Source organism: Sprattus sprattus (assembly GCF_963457725.1).
Source record: "Sprattus sprattus genome assembly, chromosome: 8".
NCBI lineage: Eukaryota > Metazoa > Chordata > Actinopteri > Clupeiformes > Clupeidae > Sprattus > Sprattus sprattus.
Window position 1 is genome coordinate 3,542,299 of NC_137927.1, and position 11,511 is coordinate 3,553,809.

Genomic DNA, 11,511 nt, shown 5'->3' on the forward strand with positions numbered 1-11,511 from the left:
ACATGGCCGTTTCAATTTAAGATTGGTTTCAGACACTCATCACACACAGTAGCCTACATATTTAAAAATACACACAAAATAGTTATAATTTTGAATACAGCTGAGTTTGTAGCCTATATAACTGTATGTCGCATTCGCCGTAAACTAGCACCACGTGGAGAACTGTATGGAACTAACTGTATTACAAACTGTATACCGGAATCCAATAGGTGGCAAAAGAAAATACTAAATGTAAGCACACAACCGGTGAGAAAAGTAATGTCCATTTATTAATGTCCATTTTTTGGATCTGAATCCCATCTATCCCAGCTATCTTTAGACCAAACTTGAAAGTAAACACTGAAAGGCTTTGGAAAGAAAAGAGTATCATTGGAGCTGTGGGCTGACTTTCAGGCGCTCCGTTCTCGCGCTCGTTCTCGCGCTGCTTTTCACCCATCCCTGCTGATGTAAAGTTGAATGCACTGAGATTGCAAGCTGCCAAAAAAAAAAACATAAAAGAAGAAAGAGAAGAGGTTAGTCGAGTTTTACTCTCTGTCATTGAATGTGAACAGTACGATTTTCTACGATAAATAAAGAGCAAAAGGTGTCGCTAAAGTAAATACAAAATATAATTACGTGCTAAGGTTAGCCTGCTTTGAGATAACATTAGTTCGCTGCTAATTCGCTTGGTTGCAAGAGCTGACAGGCATTATGTTTGAGGTAGTTATGTTTGAGGTAGTTATGTAATTATGTGCTAAAGAATGAATGAACATAATAATAGTTGTGGTTTTGTGTGTGGGTTTTCATGTTATTACATTGTAACGGGTACAAATATGGGCTGCGCCTTTAAGCTGCAAGAGTTCGCGTGCACGAGCAAAGGAGCCGTTAGAAAGAGTAGTGTGGCGAGGAAGAGAAAAGTTGAGTTGGAAGAGGTAGTTTCAGAGTTACGATTATTTATAATTAAGCCATATGTGTTAAATAGTGTTTAGACCCGTGACGTTGCTAGGAACAGAACTTTGACGGTGCCAGTGCCAAAGTTGGGCAGCACTTAGGTTAAGTGTACGTTTTGCCGTGAGCGACAACACCCGATAGGCTAGCGCAGGAGGCTAGCCATCACCACTCGACACTTCGCCTGCTAGCTACTTCCCCAAGGAGATTCCACTGGGAAAGCCATAACTGAGTTAAGCCTGCCATCCATCGGCATCCCAGACGTGATCTCTGTGACCGGTATCTTTACACCACACTATCACATACACTGACTCCTCACACACAGCTGGAGAGTCGGAACGAACTAACGCTGCACTTGTGCGCACACACGCAGACAAACGTTCGCCTCTCATTGGAAGGGACATCAGTCTGCGTGCATTCCGTGACACACACACACACACACACATACACACACACACACGCGGACCCAATACTGATACCATAATGTTGAGTGCTATTTTAATTGTAGGTTGTATATACAGCCGCGGAAAAAATTAAGAGACCACTTCAAAATTATCAGTTTCTCTGGTTTTACTATTTATTGGCATGTGTAAAAGTAAAATGTACATTTTTGTTTTATTCTATAACCTACTGGCAACATTCCTACCAAATTTCAAATAAAAATATTGTCATTTAGATCATTTATTTGCAGAAAAATGACAATTGGTCAAAATAGCAAAAAGATGCAGTGTCTTCAGATCTCGAATAATGCAAAGAAAACAAGCTCATATTCATTTTTAAACTACACAATACTAATGCTTTAACTTAGGAAGAGTTCAGAAATCAATATTTGGTGGAATAACCTTGATTTAAAATCACAACTTTCATGTGTCTTGGCATGCTCTCCACCAGTCTTTCACATTGCCGTTGGGTGACTTTATGCTACTCCTGGCGCAAGAATTCAAGCAGCTCGGCTTCTTTTCATGGCTTGTGACCATCCATCTTCCTCTTGATCACATTTCAGAGGTTTTTTATGGGATTCAGGTCTCGAAATTGGGCTGGCCATGACAGGGTCCTGATCTGGTGATACTCCATCCACACCTTTACTGGCCTGGCTGTGTGGCATGGAGCATTGCCCTGCTGGGAAAAACACTTCTCAGAGTTGGGGAACATTGTCAGAGCAAAAGGAAGCAAGTTTTTCTTCCGGGACAACGTTGTACTTTGCCTGGCTGAGGTTTGTAAAAGACCATAAGGATTGAACCAAAGCGGACTGGAGGGTCTCCTAGTTCGTCTTCTCTGATGAGTCCAATTTCACAGTAGGTGCAAGACTCTGTGGCTTGTAGGCCTCTCCAGGTCTCCGTCTAACCATCAGACGACCATGTGTTGGGCAAAGCTGAAAATTGGACTCATCAGAGAAGAGGAACTAGGAGACCCTCCAGTCCACTTTGGTTCAATCCTCCAGTGCAGAACTGGGAGGATAACATGACGACGTGGCCCGACATAACTTAGGGCGAGAATTGCGCGTATTTCGTGGACTCCATAGCAACAGATGGGAAAGCAATGTACAATCTGAAAGCCTCCGAGGCTTATCAATATAAGCAACCATTTGTAGCGGCCACTCTTGCGTTGTGATTTTGATTGGCACCCAGCCGTTTATTCATACACTCTGACAGGTTTAATGAACACAGAGCAAAGGCGATCACACACAGTATCTTCCGAATGACAGCCTCCCCCAGCCAGGGTAAATGCAGACTGAGGTTTATAATATTGCAATAATGAGAAAACAAAGTCTACACACGAATTACAACAGATACATCGGAACACATCTGAAAACCTCTCATTGCGTCAGTAGATGCATGAACGCATGGTCACTGGTCTAGGCTTACCATCAACATTGAATAGAAAGCTAACTCTTATATAAATACATCAAACTACAATATACTAGCCTACTTAGACACACAGAGTTCCTGTATTTATAGATAGACTAGTGCAGTGCCCGTAGGAATTATGGAATTATGCATTCTGTAGTGTTAGCAGATGTAGGTGTAGCTGTTGGGTAGTGTAATAGCAAGACATATTTGCACTCCACATAGGTAGGCTACAGGTTACACTGAAGTGTTATTGTGATGCATGTTTCCTTTTCATTAAGAAATGTTTTAATGTTAGCCTTTTTGGAGATATACCAACAAATAAAGTTTGAGATTATGTAGTGGATGCAGTTGAATATAGATGTCAACGTTGCTGTCTAAACTATAAACTAAATGTCATAAAGAAAGAAATTATTTAAAATGAAGTTATGGTTGAAATAGGATCACTTCTTTATTGTAAGGGTAAGTGTAGGGTAAGAATGGTCATGCAGTTGGACTCAAATATCCCCCAGGATGCTGACATGCGTAAGATACATGCGAAATCTCATAACTAACGGAACTACCGTCAGGGAGATACGCCCTAGACAGACAGACAGACACACAGAGATTCCTGGATTTATAGATAGATACACTTCCCCGTATTTTCCGTGTGTTTTTATGCTTGCGCGAGGGAGCGTAAAGATCGGCTCCCTGCCTTTGCGCAGCGAGCGCTCTACCATTTGAGCTAACCCCCCTCGATATGCACGGAAAATATTATTTGTAACACTACACTTTGGTGTTCGGCCATAATGGGACGTCTGTGAATCGTGACATCAGTACAAGGTTGGTTCCGAGGCCTAATGACATCAGCTTTGCGGACGAGATGTCGACCGGAGTGGGAAGTAGGTTATTCTGGTTTTAAATTAAGCTTTTGCCGTTATTTACTATTTAAAGGGGATACTATTATAGATAAGAACGGCCACACTTTCGTTAATGCCATTATTATTGGAAACATTTCAATTTTTTCATGTGTAAAGAAAACAAAAAGACAATTGCTTTCCCTAGCTAGCTTAGCAATGTTTTTGTGCGCGATAACAATAGTGACATTAGCCACTTAGCTACTGAACTGGACAACTGTGTACTATAAATCCATGAAGTTATTGGTTGGTTCCATTGCTTTTGTAATCTAAATCATTAGTTGTAGTTTTTAACTTGAATGTAATGGCAGCCAGTTGTGTTTGTTTGCTTTAGCCTGGAAACAGCTAATGTTGTCTTGGCGAGCTAGCTAGACAAGTAGCGTACCGTACTCATCAAAGCATTGTTAGCTAAGGTTAGCTAGTGAACAAAACACAGGGCCGTGATACACTAGTCTTTTATTTCGGTAACCCACTACGGTGTAGCTAGATGTTCCGCCAGCTATATCATTGCTTCTTACCAATGACAAGCTCATTTACCGGCATAAACATTTGATACCTTACGTTAGCTCTCTCTGTGGCCCCTGCCCCTCTGTACGTCTCCCGCAGAGCACAAGATGCTGTCCCTCGGGCCCACGGAGCCGTGGTCCATCAGGGAGAAACTGTGCCTGGCTTCGTCTGTCATGAGGAGTGGCGACCAAAACTGGTATATACAAATTCAAAAATGCATTCAGAAGCTGTAACGTTGTAAATGCATCTTATAGTTATGATTGTGAGATTTGACGTATCATATGTTAGGACAGCGATGTAAATGTGCATGATGTATTTTCCAAGCGCTTTTGAGTCTAGCACAAGTCTACCCTGTCAACTCTGGGTGTCTACAGGCATAGTTACAGTGGGCTTATATGGTGCACCTCCATAGGCTGAGATGTATACTTAGGTTAGCAGTGCCTATAGCAGACTTTCACATATCCACCATGTCTGTACCTCCTACTGCAGTCCTGTTCTCCCGCACTTCTAATTGTTGTCTGTCACTCTTCCTCTCCTCTTTCTTGTAGGGTGTCAGTCAGCAGAGCCATCAAGCCTTTCTCTGAGCCAGGTCGCCCCCCTGACTGGTTCTCCCAAAAGGTAAAGGTTCTTTAGTTACTTTTTACAGCTGACACAGAGTGATGGTAGAGGCCAGCTTAAAGCATCTGGACTGTTGTTTTAGTGTTTACCTCTGACCTCTCTGTGACCTCTGCAGCACTGCGCCTCCCAGTACTCTGAGCTGCTGGAGACCACAGAAGCCCCAAAGTGAGTCCTTTCCTGTAATGATTTAATTTCACAGTTATATATGTGTGTCTGCTGAACATGTGTCTATCAAAACTGTGTGGAGAACAGTTTGAAGCCCTTTCAGTTGTTCTGTTGTATAATATCTATGTTATTGATTCATTGATTGATTAATTTACTGACTGGATGGTTTAGTGACTGACCAATTGGTTGAGCGAGATCTAAAGTATCAGCTTTGTCAGCATTTTTGAAAGTGTGTGTGTGTGCGCACTCACGCATCCAGAAATGAAAACTGGGCCCCTTAGGGCCATTGGAATTTTCTTGGTAGAATCTTTTTCAAATGAAGTGCTTGTGTGTTTTTTTACAGGCGCAAACGTGGGGAGAAGGGTGAGGTGGTGGAGACCATAGAGGATGTGATCGTGCGCAGATTAACAGCCGAGAGGATCGAGGAGCTGAAGAGACTCCTCAAAGACACACAGGAGAAATACAGGTACACTGACCTCTGACCTTACAGATGGTGCGCTGACCTGACCCTAAAGATGGTCCCCTCAAGACTAATACATCTTCCACTATTTTCTGTGTGCTGACTTTGTCACATTAAGAGAAGAGACCACTCATAGTTGCTGAATGCAGTGTTGCATCAGAGTGGCAGTGCCCATGGTGTTTTTATATGTTTAGTCTGCTGTCATGGAAACGGAGAGAGCCATTGAATGAGGGTGTATGTTTTGTAGAAATATCCTTTGTGCCATAGATTGAGCTAACAGGACATTGTCTTTGGAGTCCAAATGGGGGCTCAGCATTTATTTGTTGATATGAGTGAAGCATTTAAATAAAAAAACAACAATGACTTCAGAAAGTAGCAGATGTTTCACTTCCAAATGAGTCAAGGTCCTCTTGCTCATTCAGAGCAGCATGAGACTGAGATGGCTGGGTCCTAGAGAGACTAAACAGGATTTTCTTTTTCTGCAGGAAGTTGAAAAAAGAGGTGGAGCTAATCCAGGCGGGCCAAGTGGACTCCAAACTGGAGGAGCTGTGGGGGGAGATGGATCAGTAAGACTCATTTTTATCTTCTGGTGTGTCTTTCTGTGCACTTGTCTGTCTCTCCATCACTCTCTGTGTACCTGGCTGTCTCCCCATCACTCTAGTCTTCGGTTCTCGGTGGATGTGTGACGCGATGTTATAGTGTAGTATGTGTGTTTTTGTGTTGTTTTACCTCATTTGATCTCTCCAACTCTGATTTCCTCTGACAGGAAGAAGAAGCAGGAGGAAGATGAAGCAGATCAGAAGAAGAGGGCCATGGAAGCAGCCTTTCAGGGTACAGCTCCCACGGCACAAACACACGCTTCTACACACATATACTGAAGGTCATGCCACACCGCTTACCTGGCGTGTGTATGATGGTAGCGGAACATCTTGGTTATTTTATTTCGGCGCCCATGTTGACCGGTTAGAGCAGCCTCACCGGGTGCGTGAGACCTGGCTGAGGCGCGGCTTGAGTCTCCTGGAGCAGCGCGGTACCATGTTGTGTTTTGGCACGGAGCCTGTTTTCCATGCACGCGGGTCTCACCAAAAACAGACAGTGAAAAGAACCTGTAGATAGTCAGGGCTGGCAGAAGCAGTGTCGCAGCTACTACACTAGTGGTGTGGAAACACTCACTCACTCACGCACACACACACACACACACACACACACACACACACACGCACGCATACCCCAGTCTCGCTGCATTCTGTCTGTCTCATGCTCACACGTTTCCTGCACGCACTGCCTCAACTCTGTCACACTTTCTGGCTGTGACTTACTCTCGTAGAAACACGTGCGTAATTCACACTCTGTCTTTTTGTGTTCTCTCTCTTTCTCTCTCTCTCCCTCTCCCTCCCTCTCTCCCTGTCTCTATGCCTTCAGTTCGCCAGGCTGCTAAGAACACGCCCAAGCGCATGCCCAGTGTGTCCGTGCGCTCTCCTCTGGGCTCCAGCTCTCCTGGCATGGACCCGCCCACCAGTGACACCAGCCAATCACTGACAGAGGAACCCTGCGCCAGCCCTGCAGTGAGTCAGCTATAGGTGCCCCCCCCCCCCCCCCCAAAAAAAAAAAACACTGGCAAACATGCCATTAGTGATAAGAACATAAATACAATACTTGTTGCCATTACCCAAACATTTGTTGGCTCTGCTTTCTCAAAGGCATCACATTGGGTGTACTTAATGGAACAAGAAAGCAGTTATGATGGAGAAAAAGTTTCTTTGTCGATCTCTTTCTCTTTCTCTCTGCCCATCCTCATTCACTCTGTTTTTATCCCTCCCCTCTGATCTCGTCAGGCTCCAACTGTGGCCGTGTTTATGCCAGTGGAGGCGGTTGGGCCTAAGGAAAGCCTGGGGGCCCTAGTAGACGACTCCCCACAGAAGAAGCTCCTGGCCCAGAAGGCAACTCCACCACCCTCCCCCCTTCTCTCCGAGCTCCTGAAGAAAGGAAGCCTCATCTCGGCCAGCCCACGCTTGGTGAGCAGAGGAAGGGGGGAGAAGGAGAAGTAGAATGAGAGAGTGAGCGGGGCGTTAAAAAGGATGAAGGAAGAAAGGGAAAAGGCTGAATATATAGATGGAAGGCAGACAGCACAGTTAGACTGAGACTGGGGAGTAGAAACGTTAGGGAACATGACACTTCATGACGATGTTAATGGAGATGATATTGATTGTGTATGGTGATGGTGAAAATGATGTTTCTGGTTATAGAGGCCATCGGAAGGACGAAATGCTGTGATAATGACTGACTGATTGATTGTTTGTGTGTTTGTAGGTGGTGGAGGGAGAGGTGGCCACTGCCCTGAGTAACGGCTCACACGGAGTTGAAATTCTCACCACGACCTGCACCCTTCCTCAGGGACAGGACATCACCGCAGGTGCAGCACGCCCCTTCTCCTGTCTCTTACACAGCCATGCTCTTTCTCTCTCTCTTTCCCGGATTGTCACTTTCTTTCTATATTTCTTGGTAAAGAGCCTTATTGTTGTGTTGGGGCTGCTGTCTTTTCTGTTCTTGCCAGATATAGAAATCCATGGCCTGCACAGAAAAATTCCAGCCAGTCTAGTGTGTGTATATACGTGTGCTTAAACAGTGCGTTGTGTTAAAGGTGCAGTGTGTACGATTTAGAACGATCTATTAGAGGAAGCAAAATATATTATTCCTAATTATGTTTTATTAGTGTATAATCAGTGTTTTCGTCTGCTTAGAATGAGCCCTTTGTATCTACATAGCCCAGAACAGACGTTTGTTGAAGTGGCAGCTTGAATTTGGTGGTTAAATGAAGGATTGTACTTATGATTTAGCACACGCAAAAGCTAAGGAGTGTGAATCTTTGTTGTTGGTGTAGGCGTCCCCAGGTGGAAATAGCTGTTGTTGGACTAATGTTTTCAGAGTGACACCAAAGTTCCCTGTTCTCCGGGACAGGTAATTTAGCCTACCAATTTAAATGCAATTTGTTGTTTGGTGGCTTTAGCTAGATCATGGCCATGGGTATAGTTACCAACACAAGTAACCTTTTTTCTCTTTGTCAATGTGAAAAATATGTAATTGCTACCAGGATTGTAATTTTACGATTACGTGGCAACACTAAAATATATCTTTGTAGTTTGGATCCAAAAGACTCAGCGACATCACCAGCATTAGTTCACAGCTGCTGAGAATTGTTGCAGATAAAGGTGTAACATTAAACAAAAAATCTTTGGAGCTCATGTCAACCAGCTAACACAGCCATACTTCACAATTTACAATCCAAGGGAGCTGTGAACTATAGTTTTACAGAGCAAATGAATAAATACAATTTCTAAATATCTAGCAAAAGTAACATCATCACTTGACATATTAAGGCCACTGGATGAAGTAATAGGCGATGACATCACTTGTTTGAAGAAGCTACCGGCACTTGACGGAGACCGTACTTTCTCCTTCATGCCTGGATAAAAAAAAGGTGGAGGAGGGGCATTCAGTTGGTTGCAATCTGTAACCTCACTGCTAGATGCCACTTAATCCTACATACTGCACCTTTAATTGCACTTTAAAGTCTGGGTGAACCATGTGCTTTTACTGTCTGTTATAGTGTTCATAGCAGTTGGCCTGTAGTACACATCTGAGTGTTAGTGCTTTACGTGTGTGTGTGTTTGTGTCTCTGTGTGTCAGATGCACCTACTTTGTCCCGCCTCCTGGAGACCGCCCCTCAGATTCACCATGGCAACAGTGCAGACCCCTCTGTTACCCCTTGCAACAATGTAGTAGCCCCACCCCAGATGGACCACCCAGCCCCGCCCATTACAGCTCCAGCCCCGCCCACTACAGGTCTCACTCTTTTTTTCATTCATTCTGTCACTTCACCTTTCCCTCGCTCCTGTTCTGTCCCTCCTGCCCCCCCCCCCCCGCTTCCTCTACAAGCCTATGGTATATTTCTAGGTGTTTTGCACATATAATCAATTAAAGCCAGGTTACACCCACTCTAAGCTAAGGCAAGTTTATTTAAATAGCACATTCGGGTATGACTGACGAATGACGTCTTGTCTTTAGTTGCAGTGGAAGAGCCAGTGGTGGTGGCCCCCAGCCCCCAGCTCGAGCCGCCCAGAGAGGGGGAGCTGGTGGAGGAGGACCTGGTGGCTGTGTCCTACATGGGAGATGAGCTGGACCTGGAGACGGTGGGGGACATCATTGCCATCATAGAGGAGAAGGTAGTTACTGCACTGCAATGTCATTATGCCGGCACATAGTATTAGCCACAGGAATGAGAACATGTACAGAATATAACTATAACTGTGCAACCACATCCACACAGGTGGACGATCCAGTGGAGGCTCTGGACGCTGCAGCCGTTGAGGCGGCCCTCTCCCTGTGTGAGGAGGCCGTAGCCGGGGGCCACACTCTCCCGGGCCCCTGGGAGCCCCAGGCCTTCAAGTCCTTGGAGTCGGGCACTGAGCCTCAGCCCAGCCCCGCAGCAGCCCCTGCCCCAGAGCCAGCCACCTCGGGCCCCAGCAGTGCCCCGGAAGAGGGGGAGAGGGCAATGGAGGTGGCGGTGCAGAGGCAGTTGGAGGGGGTTATGGAGGTGCCCCCAGAGGAGGAGGAGGAGTATAACCAGGAGGAGGAGGTGCAGGAGAGAGGGGCAGATCCAGGGCATGCTCATGGAGCAGTCGCCGTGGTTGTGGATGAGGGGGGAGCCATGGAGACACAGGAGAAGGGGGAGGGGGAAGGAGGGATGGAGGAGGGTCAGACGGAAGAGAGCAGTGTGCACAGCCCCATCAGCACCATCAAGCAGGAGAGAGAGGACTGGAGCCAGCCGGAGTCACACACACCGTGTCTGGGTCAGTCACACACACACACTTAGGTACACACACGCACTCAGACACACACACACACACACACACACACACACACACAGCCTGAGTCACACACCGTGTCTGGGTCAGTTACACAAAAACTCAGGTACCCACATGCACTCAGGCACACACACATACAGCCTGAGTCACACAGACTGTGTCGGAGTCAGTTACACACACACACACACACACACACACACACACACCATGCCAGGGTCAGCCACATGTGCATACATGTAGTCGTAGAGGCCCACACTTTTAGAAGTTATTATCAATCCTCTAATTATCAATGAGTGAATCAGAAGTTGAATTGATTTGATCGGATGTCTCTTCATTTTGTAGACAAACAAACACACACACAAAACACACACACAGCACACACACACACACACACACACACACACACACACACACACACACACACACACACACATACATATAATTGTCCCTGTTCTTACCCTCTTACAGACTCAGAAGATAGCTCAGCATCTGGAAAAGACTCAAAGGTATAGTGTTTTGGAACAGTGGGTATAATCTGATTTATGTATGCCGTTTAGGACCATGTTTCTCAACTCGTGGGCTGTAGAATTATTCTGAATGGATGTAGAGTGTGTGTGAGAAACAAAGTTTTACGAGAGTGGCAGATGTTTAGTGTTAGTGTCTAAGTGTTGGCTGAAGTAGTCTGTATTTTAATTCTCTTTCTCTCTCTTTCTCTTTGCGCCTCCTCTGGTGTCCTGCCCCCCTCTCTGTAGGAGCTGAAGGAGGAGGATGTGGGGAGCGATGTAGATGGTGATGAGATGAAGGACTGTGAAGAGGGGGATGGAGAGGGGTCCTACCTGTCGGAGGTGGAACAGCCAGCCAGCGAGAGTGAGGACGGCTACGGCACACACTCTCAGAGATACACCACGGCAGACTCCACCGCAAGCAGCCCCGCCTCCTCACAGTTGTAAGTGTGTGTGTGTGTGTGTGTGTGTGTGTAGGGATTTTTTTAAAAGCTGTATATAGGTCCAATAAATATAAGCTGTATTAACACAGACTGAATCAATATTTGCAACAACAGAATGTCTACGTGATCCAGTAGTTTACTCAGACTTGATGAAGTTTTTGTACTAACTCTTTAACTCCTTCCCTCCATTTTCCTTACTTTTTTTTGCTCGCCACCCATTTCTCCATGTCTTTTTCTCTATTCTTCCCTTGTTCTCTCTCTCTCTCTCTCTCTCTCTCTC

At 45.5% G+C, this 11,511-nt stretch overlaps 1 protein-coding gene across 4 annotated transcripts in view; it reads left to right on the forward strand.

The window, feature by feature from the left end:
* The first annotated feature begins 3,602 nt into the window (after window positions 1-3,602).
* Window positions 3,603-11,511, forward strand: part of brd8b (bromodomain containing 8b) — a 16,557-nt gene continuing 8,648 nt past the window's right edge. For 3 of the 4 annotated variants that reach the window (XM_080843653.1, XM_080843654.1, XM_080843655.1), the window contains exons 1-15: window positions 3,603-3,655; window positions 4,277-4,373; window positions 4,726-4,795; window positions 4,911-4,960; window positions 5,304-5,426; window positions 5,906-5,986; window positions 6,187-6,251; window positions 6,843-6,985; window positions 7,256-7,435; window positions 7,731-7,833; window positions 9,108-9,263; window positions 9,486-9,643; window positions 9,748-10,270; window positions 10,754-10,791; window positions 11,038-11,231. In XM_080843653.1, the coding sequence (XP_080699779.1) occupies window positions 3,637-3,655; window positions 4,277-4,373; window positions 4,726-4,795; window positions 4,911-4,960; window positions 5,304-5,426; window positions 5,906-5,986; window positions 6,187-6,251; window positions 6,843-6,985; window positions 7,256-7,435; window positions 7,731-7,833; window positions 9,108-9,263; window positions 9,486-9,643; window positions 9,748-10,270; window positions 10,754-10,791; window positions 11,038-11,231 (2,000 nt within the window). In that variant the 5' untranslated portion in view covers window positions 3,603-3,636. The remainder of the gene's footprint in view (window positions 3,656-4,276; window positions 4,374-4,725; window positions 4,796-4,910; window positions 4,961-5,303; window positions 5,427-5,905; window positions 5,987-6,186; window positions 6,252-6,842; window positions 6,986-7,255; window positions 7,436-7,730; window positions 7,834-9,107; window positions 9,264-9,485; window positions 9,644-9,747; window positions 10,271-10,753; window positions 10,792-11,037; window positions 11,232-11,511) is intronic. The other variant, XM_080843656.1, reaches the window with a different exon arrangement.